This window comes from Oryctolagus cuniculus, chromosome 8 (assembly GCF_964237555.1).
Source record: "Oryctolagus cuniculus chromosome 8, mOryCun1.1, whole genome shotgun sequence".
Lineage (NCBI taxonomy): Eukaryota > Metazoa > Chordata > Mammalia > Lagomorpha > Leporidae > Oryctolagus > Oryctolagus cuniculus.
In genome coordinates this window covers 143,110,431-143,125,229 of record NC_091439.1, presented here as the reverse complement: position 1 = coordinate 143,125,229, position 14,799 = coordinate 143,110,431, and the positions used below count along the sequence as shown (strand labels likewise).

At 37.8% G+C, this 14,799-nt stretch overlaps 1 protein-coding gene and 1 pseudogene across 2 annotated transcripts in view; one reads left to right on the top strand and one right to left on the bottom strand.

The window, feature by feature from the left end:
* Positions 1-2,808: 2,808 nt before the first annotated feature.
* Positions 2,809-14,799, bottom strand: part of LOC138843441 (protein WWC3-like) — a 67,383-nt gene continuing 55,392 nt past the window's right edge. For both annotated transcript variants that reach the window (XM_070047297.1, XM_070047296.1), the window contains exon 3: positions 2,809-4,998. In XM_070047297.1, the coding sequence (XP_069903398.1) occupies positions 4,800-4,998 (199 nt within the window). In that variant the 3' untranslated portion in view covers positions 2,809-4,799. The remainder of the gene's footprint in view (positions 4,999-14,799) is intronic.
* On the top strand, positions 7,441-14,573 carry LOC100339685 (inducible T-cell costimulator pseudogene; annotated as a pseudogene).

The following is a 14,799-nucleotide window of genomic DNA, read 5'->3' as shown; positions in this document are numbered from 1 at the left end:
GTTCATATGTGTTTTCTGCTGTAATCAATTTCTAAAGTGTATACACTGACAAGAAGAACTACACAAAGTACGGTCATCGAACAAGGTATATCTCCTGAGAGGGGCTCCAGGCGGCTCAGCCAGTGCTACTGTTTGTGTTTCCGACACCACAGGAGCCCTGAGGAGGATGCTAGGACTCTGGTATGCAGTGGGCTGGCTGTCAGGACCACGGGGTGGTGTGCAGTCCCCGCCTGCAGCTTCTTTGAACCCTGGGGCATCAGCTTTCCAGTCTCTGTGTGGTGAGGGAGAACTTGAACTTCCAGTATGACCTGATTTCCTTGAGGCAGCAGATCTCAAGCAGTCCTCTCAGCGTAGGGGTCTGGGTCAGTTTTCTTGTTGCTAATCGTGCAGCAGCACAGGCTTGGTGTGTGAGAAGGAAGCGGTATTATTGACCTCATGGTTTTGGTGCAGGGTCTAGGGGCAGCATCAGGTGATGATCTTCTTGTTGGTAGAGTCCTGGGGTGGCACAGAGACCAGTGGACAGACAGAAGGGGTGCAGAGGGGGCCAATCCAAAGTGGTCTATGTTGCGGTCCCCTAAGGATAAGGCATTAATCCATGAACACATGAATGGATCCTGATCACTTCCTACAGGGCCTCACCTGTTCTCACTGCTGAATTTCTCATCACTGGATTAACCGTGCCCATGAGTTTCAGAGGGGATAAACCATGTTTAATAGAGAGCATGCAGGCTAGCAGGAGGTCCCTAAATTTCCAGGTATCCTCCCACCTAGTTTTGAGATTTAGTGCTTGTGTCCCTCATGTGGAAGAAGGCACCCTTTCTTAGGGCTTTCAAGGAAAAAAGGAAAGGACTTCAAGCTTTTCTTCCTACTAGGATCACCTATTATTTTCATTGCTTGCAACCTCATCAGATTTTCTGAATCATGAACATGCATATTGCCTGAGTATTACCAAGAAAATCTTACAAGTTGTCATGTGACATGCTAGAAAGGACCCGTGTGTGTTGAATGTCCTTATGTACTTCTGGTGTCATGTCAGGGATTTTGTGCTTCAAAAAATGTTCCCAAGGTCATATGTTTATATTTGTTTTTGACAGGCAGAGTTAGACAGTGAGAGACAGAGAGAAAGGTCTTCCTTCCATTGGTTCATTCCCCAAATGGCTGCTATGGCTGGTGTGCTGTGCTGATCCAAAGCCAGGAGCCAGGTGCTTCCTCCTGGTCTCCCATGTGGGTGCAGGGCCCAAGCACTTGGGCCACCCTCCTGCCTTCCTGGGCAGCAGCAGAGAGCTAGACTGGAAGAGGAGCAACTGGGAATAGAACTTGGGGCCCCAACCGGGACTAGAACCCAGGGTACTGGCACCGCAGGCAGAGGATCAGCCAAGTGAGTCATGGCGCCAGCCTATGTACTTCTTTTAAGCAGTTCATACTGAACAACATTTTCATTATTTTCAGTTCAGGAGAGCCAAAGTGTTATCTTGTAGTTTTTTTTTTTTTTTTTTTTTTTTTTAGAATAAGCGAAGAAAAATCCTGTAGTACTTATAATATACAAATGAACTATACTATTAGATATAAATTAAATGTTATATTTTTATGAAGATAAATGCCTAGTAATAAAAGCAAATTTTAAGTTTATTGATTTATAGAATTTCATTTTTGGAAGGGAACCTTCAATATCAGCCAGTTTCATTAAAATTATAATATTTTTTCACTTTTAAGCAATCTCTGGTGTTATTAAGATTTCTTCACTAAACTTACACATTAATAGAATTATCTTAAAATACATTATTAATTACTTAAATACATTAATATAACACATTGGAAAACAAGTCTTACTACCTGCTATTGATTATAGTTATCAGAAGTATTAAGATGTTGTCACAAATTTGAAACAAAAAATTGTTTTGTCTCTGAAGTGATTTTTCAGGAATAATGAATAATGGAAATCTACAAGAGATGTTTGGATAACATTTGCCTCATGGACAATTCATAGAAATATAGCTATTTATCTCTAGTTGTAGGCTTAATTTTGAAGTTATCATTTTTATGGCAATGTGATAATACAAATGACCACAAACCAAATAATAAAATAATTGAAATTCCTATACTTTGAGAAAATGGATAACTGCTCTGTTAATGTACCAAAAATAATTTTTCTATACTAATTTATTAGAAACATTTCAAAAATATCTCTTTCAATTTGGGGAGAGGTAAAGTAATGAAAAAATCAAAATTTCTGAAAATTAAAGTATTTGCATTTAATTTGTTCATTTTCTGCCTCATCACCAATGTAGTTCTTTAGTTGGATAGAAAAAAAGTAGATTCAGAATCTACATTTGTTGACCACTAATAACAGAGTAGGGCAGTGAAGCATCATTAGCCCAATGACAGGATTTCAGTGGTGGGGAAATCAGGACTCTTTCTGAATTTTGTTAGGGAAATGTGTTCTCATTTTATGTGGAGCTGTCCACTTTTGGTATTTTTATTTTAATATATATTTTAAAGTTCAGCAGAACTCAGCCCTAGGAGTGTCTACCTCAATTTTTGGGAAAAATCTGACTAATTTTTAAGAATGGGGCATCAATATTGTTTCCTTTTCTCAGTTTTGAATATAGTGTGTCATTCTGTGAAAACCACCTTGCCAGTGTGCTTTTTGTTTAGTTTTGCTTTTTAAGTGCAAACTTGAAAGTTTTACTTATAAAAAGTGACCTTTATGTTTTTCCATATGATTGACAGAGCTTTTACCCAGTTATCTTCATTGTATGACAATAAATCTATTCAATAAAGATTAACAAATGCATTAAAAGTGCAAATAATCACTATGGTTTGTTTGCTGGTTTTATTTATGATGATGTATTGATCATCTCTGTCAGGTACTGTGGTAGATATGTCTATTGGAAAATATAATTTCATTTCCCAAAAAGGCTAGCAAGTTAAAACCCTTCTGCAATTATGAAGTCATCCTCTGATAACTTACTGATTCATTTCTTGCTGTCAAAATCAAGAAACCAATTATCTGTTTGACTTGGAGATATTAGGTCACTGTGGTACTATGAAGAAAATTATTTAGTGCCTTTCAGCTAGTGAAATGATGATTGGTGGGTCTGTTTGTTGAACAAAAGGGAGGAGGGGAAGAGCACACATTAGCTATAAGGTTGTAGCTATCTCAGTGGAGGTAGTCATTTCAGTCTTTGGAATTAATTCTAGAATTTAATGATAACTTTAAGTTTGCATAAAAAGTGGTTAGTAAAAAATTTATTTACCTTATATAAACATAAGACTATGTTTTAAAACCTTCTTTCCCAGCCAAGATACTCATTTTAATACAAAATGGGAAAATATTCAATACAGTGTCTCCTTTTGGAGGCTTCCTACAAGTGAAAGCAGATTTGTGGGGGATGATTGGGTTTTGAGCAACTTCCTTGCTTCAAAGACAAAACCAACATTACCTTCATCTGTCCCTAAAGTGCCAGACCCAAGCTACTTTTAAGAAGCTACTGTACTCCACCTGCCTTGGATGAAGCAAGCAGCCCCTTTGCTACCAGAATTCCCCAGAAACAGCATGGGCATTTTCCATGGTAGAGACAGCCCTTGTGAATTCTGCAACTGCAGGAGCTCTGGAGCTCTACTTGCTTGCTCTGTATGATATAGAGAAATTCTCACAGCCTCATATGGCTAGTAACCAGTAGCATCTCATACAGAATTCCAGAGTACCAGAACTAAAGAGGCCTCTTCTGAAACTCTTGGCACATGGTGCTGGAAGGCAGGACAGTGCATCATTTTTGCATGCCTTGTAGGCACAAAGGAAAGTTCTCTCCACTATCTGAAGCTCTAGGATTGCTGCTGCTGGTGTTATAAGCCCTGGAATAACACTCATCTGTGGGAGTTATACAGTCCTATCTTTGTATGCTTCAGGCTGGAATTCAATCCCTGGAATAATTGGCAGTCAACCTGAGAGACCTGGATAAGGACCCCGCTGTATCCTGTATCTCCAGGGCTGGCACTCTGTGTACTGTATTTCAGAGAGTCATGTAAATACACCTAGACCCTAGGGAATGGAGCCTATAAGCATTCCAGTGCTCCAGACCCAGACCTGCTGATACACAACCCTCAGCATAAACTGTATTCACCCTGTAGGACTCAGGGAATGTCTCCTTAACATTTCCCAGACTTGGGACTTGAACTCATGATGCTAAATTTCTGGGTATTATTCAGGCTAACATATCAGGACCTGGGGAATGTCTTATCCACATAGTATAGTAAAAAGGCCATAAATTTTGCTGCCACAAGCACCAGAAATATTCATGTTTGCCTGGTAGAAAAGGGTAGCATGACCAGAAATGTGGATACAGACATCACAAACCCCAGTATGACTGACAACTCTAGGGACTAAGAACCTATGGAAGCTCACGCCACTTCAAAGTCATACTGTAACATCCACAAAAGGCTGAAGAACGAAAACCTGTGGCACATGTAGACAATGCTGACACTGATTACTAATGAAGAAATCAAGTCTCAAAAACTTCAAAAGATTGAAATCATACCATGTACCTACCTTCTCAGACTGAAATCAATCAAACTAGACATCAATAATAATAAAAAAGGGCACTGGAAAGTTCACAGGTACATGAAAATTAAACAACATGATGACCAATGTATCATTTTAAAAAATTAAAAAGAGGTCAGAAAATTTCTTAAACCAAATGAATATGAAAACACAACATATCAAAGCATAGAACACAGCAAAAGCAGTATTAAGAGGAAATTTTATAATGACAAGTGCTTACATTTAAATTTGAAAGATCTTAAATAAATGGTCTAATGCTGCATCTCAAAAACCCAGAAAAAGTGGCCAGCACTGTGGCGCAGTGGTTTAACACCCTGTCCTGAAGTGCAGGCATCCCATATGGGCACCGGTTGGAGAGCCGGCTGCTCCACCACTTTCTATCCAGCTCTTCTTCTTCTTCTTCTTCTTCTTCTTCTTCTTCTTCTTTTTTGGACAGGCTGAGTTAGACAGTGAGAGAGAGAGAGACAGAGACAGTTATAGACAGTGAGAGAGACAGAAAGGTCTTCCTTCTGTTGGTTCACTCCCCTATTGGCTGCCACAACTGGTGCTGTGCCAATCTGAAGCCAGGAGCCAGGTGCTTCCTCCCGGTCTCCCATGTGGGTGCAGGGACCCAAGCACTTGGGTCATCCTCCATTACCCTCCCAGGCCACAGCAGAGAGCTGGACTGGAAGAGGAGCAACTGGGACTAGTACCTGGTGCTCCAACCCGGACTAGAACCTGAGGTGCCAGCACCACAGGTGGAGGATCAGCCAAGTGAGCCATGGTGCCAGCCTCTATCCAGCTCTTTGCTATGGCCTGGGAAAGCAGTAGAAGATGACCCAAGTCCTTGGGAACCTGCACCTGTGTGGGAGACCTGGAGGAAGCTCCTGGCTTCAGATTCGCACAGCGCTGGTCGTTATGGCCAATTGGGGAGTGAACCAGTGAATGGAAGACCTCTCTCTCTGCCTCTTCTCTCTGACTTTCAAAAAAAAAAAAAAAAAAACAACTCTGACTTTCAAAAAAATATAAATCTTAAAAAAAAAAAAAACAGAAAAAGAAAAATAAGCCATAGGCAAAAATTAGCAGGGCACAAGAAAAAATAAATATAAGAACAGTCATAAATGAAATTGAAACTAAAAGAATATTAGAGATATAAAACAAATAGCTGGTTCTTTAAGAAGATAAACAAAATAGAAAAGCCTTTATCCAGAATAACAAAAAAAGAAGAAAAAAACCTCAATAAATAAAAGTTGAGAAGAAAAGTAGACATTACAGTTGATACTACAGAATATGATGTGTCATAAAAAGCTGCTATGAACTGTGTGTTAACAAATTAAAAGCCTCAAGTAAATTCCTGAATAATACTACTGAAGTAGTAATTAATAAAAGTTTCCCAACAAAGAAAACCCTAAATTCTATAAAACATTTAAAAAGGAATGACTCAAATACTCTTCTAATTACTGCAAAATATTTTAGAGTATACAAAACTGTAAGGGGCCAGCACTGTGGCAGAAGCAGGTAAAGCCCTGGCCTGAGTGCCAACATCCCACGTGGGTGCCAATTTGAAAATTTGAAGCCTGGCAGCTCCACTTCAGATCCAGCTCTCTGCTAATGGCCTTGGAAAGCAGTAGAAGATGGCCCAAGTCCTTGGACCCCTGCACCCATGAGGAAAACCCAGAAGAAGCTCCTGGCTCCTGTCTTAGGATTGGCTCAGCCCTGGCCATTGCAGCCATTTGGGAAGTAAACCAATGGATGAAAGACTCTTTCTCTCTTGCTCACTCTTGCTTTTGCTATTTATCTTACCCTCCCCCGCCTCTGTGTAACTGCCTTTCAAGTAAATAAATACTTTTAAAAAAGAAAACTATAAAATACTTTTCAGAAAGCTGGCATTACCAATACCAAAACCAAAGACACAACACAAAAAATAAAACTACAGACCAGTATGCTTGATGAACATAAATGCAGAAGTTTCAACAAAACATTAGTAAACCAAATCCAAAGCTACATCAGTGATTATACAAAACAGTAAGTTTGATTTCATCTAAAGATGCAAGGGTGATTCAACATTTGGAAATCAAAAACCTCATAAATCACATCAACAGAATGAGGGAAAAATCATGTGAGCATTTTAACAGACACAGAAAGCAGTTGATAAAATCGAATATCTCTATAATAAAAAAATCCTCTACAAATTAGGTTAAAAAGAACACATCTCAAAATTATAAAGCCTTTATAAGACAGACCAACAGCTACTTTTATACTGAAAAGTATAAAGCAGAAATCACTTCTTTTCAAATATGGAATAAGAGAAAAATGTCCATTTTTCACCAGTCTTATTCAGTATATTGTTGGAAGTACTAGCAAGAACATTTTGGAAGGGAAAATAAATAAGGTAATTAAAATTGGAAAGTAGTAATTCGAAATAGCCATATTTGGGACCAGCTCTGTGGTATCATGGGTAAAGCTACCGCCTGCAGCATTAGCATCCCATATGATCACCAGTTGGATTCTTGGATACTCCACTCATGATCCACCTCTCTACTGATGCACCTGGGAAAGCAGCAGAGGATGGACCAAGTGCTTGGGCCCCTGAACCCATGTGGGAGACTTGGATAATCTCTAGCTCCTGGCTTCAGACTGACCCAGGCCTGGTTGTTGCAGCGATTTGGGGAGTGAACAAATAGATGGAATATTTCTCTTTCTATGCCTTGCCCTCTCTGTAATTGCCTTTCAAATAAATAAATAAACTTTTAAAATTAACATTTGTAAATTTCATGATGTTGTACCTGGATGAAAACCAAGCACTACAGCAGAAAGCTGTTAGAATTTATAAATCAGTTCAGTGAAATCACAGTTACAAAGGGAGCAAACCAAAACAGTAGGATTTTTATGTACCAACAATGATCTCACTGAAAGAGACATCAGGTTTGAAATCCCATTCACAATATCACAAACACAATCCAATATTTAGGAATAAATTTAACCAAAGAAATGAAAGATCTCTACAATAAAATTTATAAAATATGGATGAAAGAAATCATCAAGGACATAAAAATGTGAAGATATTTATTGCTCATGGATTGTAAGATTTATTATCATTAAGAATCTATAGCATCTTAAGTATGCATTCAGTGCAATCCTTGTCAATATACAAATGACATTCTTTATAGAAGAAGAAAAACAATCCAAAAATATGTATGAAAAAACTACCCAGAATAGCAAAGTAAACTTGAGCAAAAAAGCAAAAACAAAAACAAAAACATACTGGACAGACACAGAAAGACTAATACCACAGGTTCTCCTTTATATGTGGGAGCTAAAATCACCAAAAAGAAAGGCCTGTATCAATTTTGATGAGAATACAATGTTTTCTCAAACTTCATTTAAAATCTTTGTCAAACAAACTGATAGGAATTATGTACTACTCTATATTTTTTAAATAACACTTGAAGATATTACATAGATTAGTCCTTCCTTGTTTCATTTCTTGTATGGGTATTCATTTTCTAGTCTGTCTGTGTCCTTTAAAATTGTTTCCTATTTGTGTCTTCTTTGTACATAGCAATTCTGTTGATTAGATGGATAGATAGATATGTCTCATTTAAAATAATTTTTAACTTTTTTCTTTATTAATTTGAAAGGCAGAGTTACAGAGAGAGAGAGAAAGAGGAGAGACACAGAGAGAGAGAGAGAGAATCTTCCATCTACTGATTCACTCTCCAAATGGCTACAACAACTAAACTAGGCCAGGCCAGAGCCAGCCAGAAACCAGGAACTTTTTCTGGTCTCCCACATGGGTTCAGGGGTCCAAGAACATGGGGCATCTTCCACAGCTTTCCCAGGCTATTAGCAGGGAGCTGGATCAGAAATGGAGGTACCAGGACTCAAACTGGTACCGATTTGGAATGCTAGCTTTGCAGGCAGTAGCTTTACATGCTATGCCACAATGCCAAGCCCTATATTGATCTTGTACCTAGCAATCTGTGTCATTTCATTTTTCAATAAAGGTCGAGGCATCATAGTACCTAATTCAAAGCATATTACAAAGTTTCAGTAATAACATAAAATTGTCAAATAGATCAATGGAAGAAAATAAAATGTCCAGAAATCACTTCATGTGCATTCAGGCAACTGATTTTTGACCAAAGTTCTATAGAATGTACATTTAAAAAGGGGTAGTCTTTTCAATAAACAGTTCTTCAAAACTAAAGTGTGTGTGTGTGTGTGTGTGTGTGTGTGTGGTATTAACCTCTCATTATATATAAAATCAACTCAAGGTGGATCAAAAACCTAAATTTAAGATTTTAATCTATGGCTCTGAACTTTCTGAAAGAAAATATAAGGGGAAACTCTCCAAGATATTTGTGTAACATGATGACTTCTTGGATAAGACCCCCAAAACACTGACAAATGAAGAACTAGACAAATGAATTTATATCAAACTCAGAAGCTTCTGCACAGCAAAAGAAGCAATCAGGGAGTTAAGAGAAGTCTGAAAAATTGGGAGAAAATATTTGCAAGCTCCAACAAAGGGTTAATATGAGAGTATATCCATATATTTTTTTGAAAAGCTCATATTAACTTTTATTTAAGTATGTATATATAAAAGTTTAATCTCATAATTTTAAAGATACATAATTATATATTATGCTGTCGATCTAGTTTATCCATTGTCATGAATCCTTTTGGTCCCTGAACTTGCCTTTGCTTCCTCCCTTACAGCTCTGTGCAGAATACAGCTGCATCCACCATCATGGGTACTAATGAGATCCCAGTCTCAGTTCTTTGAGGATGATGAGGGGCATTCAGCACCATGAACATGTTATTTGAACATAAATGAGAAAATAAAAACTCTATGAGTGATTTTCATGAGGTTTTTCACATAAAGTGTATTCCATATCCCTATAGATACCAGTTTAAAAATGAGCAAAGAGGGGCTGGCACTGTGGCACAGCAGGTTAACACCCTGGCCTGAAGTGCCGGCATCCTATATGGATGCCAGTTCGAGACCCAGCTGCTCCATTTCCAATCCAGCTCTCTGCTATTGGCTAGGAAAGCAGTGGACGATGACCCAAGTCCTTGGACCCCTGCACACGTGTGAGAGACCTAGAGGAAGCTCCTGGCTCCTGGCTTCGGATTGGCACAGCTCCAGCCATTGTGGCCAATTGGGGAGTGAACCATTGGATGGAGGACCTCTCTCTCTCTCTGACTCCCTGCCTCTCCTCTCTCTGTGTAACTCAGACTTTCAAATAAATAAATACATATTTAAAAAATGAGCAAAGGACCTGAATAGACAGTTCTCAAAAGTATAAATGCAAATGATCAACACACACACTCACACACACACACACATATATGCTCAATAATGTTAGCTATCAGGGAAGTGCAAATTAATATCACTTCACCCTTATCACAATGAATATTATCCAAAAAGGAGAAAGCATTAATATGTTGGTGAGGATATAGAAAAACTAGAATTTTATACACTGTTATCAGGAGTGTACTTTATACAGTCACCATTGAAAACAATATTGAGATGTCCTAGAAATCTAGAAATAGAATTTCTATATGCTCCAATGATCCCAACACTGAGTATTATCCAAAATATTTAAACTCATTGTATCAAAGAGATTCTGCTCAACCATGTTTATAGCAGAACTGTTCACAATAACGAAAATATGGAATCAACCAAATATGCTTAATAAGATGAATGGATAAAGACAATGGGATATATATTCACAATGAACTATTATTCAACTATGAAAAGAATGAAGTCCTGTCATTTGTAGCAAAATGGGTGCTACAAATAGAGAACATAACATTGAGTGAAATAAGCCAGACTCAGAGACACAAAAACTGCTTGTTCTCCTTTGCATGTGGAAGTTAATATTAAAAGAAAAACTTATCCTGAACACAGAATGTTAATTGACAGACACTGGGCTGGGTGAAAGAGATAAAAGAAATTTGGATTAAAAAGTTTAGAAATATAGCTGTGGTTCATTAATTGTGATAAGTATATAAGTATAATGATATGAAATATTATTAGAGCATAAGGGGCCAGAGGTATGGGGAAATTTGTAATGTACCTCAAAAATCTTGAGGGAAAGATGTCTATATCTGGAAATATTCTATTAGAACCTTTAAAAATCAAAGAGAAAGTTAAAATTCCATAAAGTCCAGAAAAAGTAAAAAAAAACTTGAAAATGATGAATTATCAAATGAGTCTAAGATATTTCTAAAAATATGTGTAAAATATGGTAGCCAGGAACAGTTGTAGTATTGTGATGGAGTTGGGGACCTCATAATAACAAAGCCAACCAAGATGGCCATGGGATTCTACTGCTAAGATTGACTTGCACTAGGATGTTAATATACAGGTATTAGTATTAACTATAATTTATAAAACAGATGAAAAAGCATGCAGATGATATGAAATAAATAAATGATGATCACTTTGAAAGATGTGAGAAATTTTGTAGGAGCAATATAGAGTGACCAACAGATATAAATGAAATTGTTGAAAACTAAACAATTACAATATATTAAGAAGAAATATAAATTAAAAATTTTCACAAAATTTAAAAATCCACATCAAATACCATTATAACCATGAAGGAAAAGTGTCAGTAACTTGAATTAAACTATTGACACTTTCAGAAATCAAAGATAAATGTCATAGTTCTGGAAAAATTCATAATTGCCATCAAATATGATACTTGGAAAGGGAGAATGACCATATTTGCCTAAGAAGTCTCTGAAAAATTGTATACATGAAAATTGTCAGAAAAACTTATGCAATTTTGTGGCCAATGAAAGTTTCTTTAAAAACAAAATACAACCCTGTTGGAAAAAGACTGAAGTCGGCAAACTCAAAAGGCTTCCATAGCCTTGTCAACTCATGACTAGAGCCTAGGGAGATTACTGATGCCATAAACAAGAGTGTCAAATTGTTAAATCAACAACAGGAGTCACTGTGCACTTACTCCTCATGTGGGATCTGTCCTTAATGTGTTGTCCAATGTGAAGTAATGCTATAACTAGAACTGAAACAGTATTTTACACTGTGTGTTTCTGTGTGGGTGCAAACAGATGAAATCTTTACTTAATATATACTAAATTGATCTTCTGTATATAAAGATAATTGAAAATGAATCTTGGCCAGTGCCGTGGCTCAATAGGCTAATCTTCTGCCTTGCGGCGCTGGCACACCAGGTTCTAGTCCCATGCAGGGTGCCAGATTCTGTCCCAGTTGCCCCTCTTCCAGGCCAGCTCTCTGCTATGGCCCGGGAGTGCAGTGGAGGATGGCCCAAGTGCTTAGGCCCTGCACCCCATGGGAGACCAGGAGAAGCATGTGGCTCCTGCCTTCGGATCAGCGTGGTGTGCCAGCCACAGCACACTGGCCGTGGCGGCCATTGGAGACTGAACCAATGGCAAAAGGAAGACCTTTCTCTCTGTCTCTCTCTCTCACTGTCCACTCTGCCTGTCAAAAAAATTAAAAAAAAAAAAAAGGAAATGAATCTTGATGTGAATGGAATGGGAGAGGGAGCAGGAGATGGGAGGGGTGCAAGTGGGAGGGAAATTATGGGGGAGAGCCATTGTAATCCATAAACTGTACTTTGGAAATTTATATTTACTAAATAAAAGTTAAAAAAAATACAACCAAGATGGCCTCAAGTTCACAGTGGTTAGATTAGCTTTAAATGGGATACCAAGGATACATGTGGGTGATATAAGCTCAAACACACACACACACAAAATAAATACATAAAAAGAGAATCCAGGTGTTATGAAATAAAATACACTGTGACCAGGGTAAGTAACAATTATTTTCTAGAAGTAATAGCAGAATGACAAGCAAATATGAGGTAAATTACTGGAAATGATAATAATTACCTTAAAAAAGGAAAATGAAATAATTTTCACAAAATGTAAATCAAATGAAGATCATACACTTATCAGAGAAATCTTTAAAATAGATGGATTTTAACTCATTCTATTGAAACTTTCATATATTAATAGGAAGTTTAGAATTTCATGAAATATAAAAAAGAACTTGAAAAGAACCTAATATAGTACCTGAAAAGAGTGACTATCATGTGGGTCTAAAATGTCTCTGAAAACATGTGTGCATGACGGTTGCTAGCACAACTTAGAGAATTTTGATGGAGTTCATGACCTCATTATGAACACTTAACCAACATGGCCATGAATTCACAGTGGCAGGTCTGGAATACACTGAGATATTAAAGAAAAATACAGGTGATGGTAATCTTAAAGACAGTAATAAAAACATGTTGGATTTTTATGAAATAAAATGATGACTGTGAGTAGAAAGGAGTAATTCAGTAGGAGCCATAATAGACAGGCAATGAGATAATGGGAAAGCTAGTGAAAAATAGACTATTATAATACATTAAAAAAGAAATATTTTTTAAAAAACAATAAAATTGTAAGTCAAAGATTGTGCTGCTTATTAGAATTAGCTCAAAATATGTTAGTTTTTAAATCTAGTGAAATTTAAAGTTCCATAATAATCAAGAAATGTACTAAGTATATTACCTGGTACTTGTGAATGACTACATTGGACAAAGATAGCCCTGAAAAATTTTGTATATGAACATCATCAGGACAACTTATAGAACTCTGAGGAAGCTGGTGACTCAGCTTCACAGTGTAAGTACTGCCTTCAGCTAAGATACTAAAGATGCTCATAAGTGATATGTCTAAATTCAAAGAAAAGAAAGTTTAAAAGTGATACACACCTTACGATATACAATATATTGTCATTACTGTGAAAAAAAAATCAGTAGCTTGGTCAGAACTATAATAAAATGACAGAGATAAAAGGGAAATTGCTGAGAAGTAGCTCATTATAATTACATTTAAAAAACAACCTTTTCTGTAAATGTAAATTAAAGATGGTATCAATTAAGGGAATCTGAAAATTTGCCAGTATTTGTAACTAGTCTTTCACAGCTTTTTTTTTTAAAAAAGATTCATTTATTTACTTGAAAGAGTTACACAGAGAAAGAAGGAGAGTCTGAGAGAGAGAGAGAGAGAGAGAGAGAGAGAGAGGTCTTCCATCCACTGGTTAACTCCCCATTTGGCCACAATGGCCAGAGTTGCGTCAATCCGAAATGAGGAGCCAGGAACTTCTTTTGGGTTTCCCATGTGGGCCATCTTCTACTGCTTTTGCAGGCCATAGCAGAGAGCCAGATCGGAGGAGGAGTAGCCTGGACTGGAACCTGCAGCCATATGGGATGCTGGCACTGCAGGTGGTGGCTTTACCCACTATACCACAGTGCTGGCCCCTGCCACAGCTTTTAAAGCCCAAAGATGGGGCTTGGCAGTGAGGTCTTCAGCAGAGAACTCCAGACACCTGAACCTTTCCTTGGCTGTGTTGGAATCGCTTTAAGGAGACATCAATGACTCTGCCAAGTATGAGATGTTTACATTTCAGAATGGAGGTGTTCAAATTTTATGCAAATACCCCGAGATTGTCCTGCAATTCAAAATGCAGCTGCTGACAGGGAGACAAGTCCTCTGTGACTTCAGGCAGACAAAGGAGAGTGGAAACATGGTGTCCATTAAGGCTCTGAAATTCTGTCAATATCAATTATGCAGCAACAGTTTCTTTTTTCCTATATAATTTGGACAGTTCTCATGCCAGCTATTACTTCTGCAAACTATCAATTTTTGAGCCTCCTCCTTTTCAAGTAGAGATTCTCAGAGGAGAATATTTGCATATTTATGAATCACAAGCTCTGTTGCCAGGTGAAGTTCTGGTTACCCATAGGATGTGCAGCTTTTGCAGTAGTCTACATTTTTGAATGCATATTTATTTTTCAGCTTACAAAAGAGAAATATCAATCAAGTGTGCATGACCCAAATAATGAGTACGTGTTCATAGCAGCAGTGAACACAGCTAAAAAATCTGCACTGACAGAACTCTCAGGCACCTGGGCATGGCACACATTGGTCAGGTCCCCTCAACTTGAAGTGAGAGTCCCTTGTTTCCTCGACTAGAGTCTGACTTGACTTGATAGGACAACACCCATCTCCTGCTCATGTTTTGTTCATTCTGGACCAGTGACTCTAAAAGCCAGCAGGATTTACACAGATTTCCTTGGTGCTGCTGCTTTCTCAGAACAAACACCTCCTTGCAACTAGCTTTATAGAAAGCCCATCTCGTATGCACTCAACAAACAGACCTCACTGGGAAGGAATCCCTTTGTCTAGGCCTACTTTTAGCAAGGCAG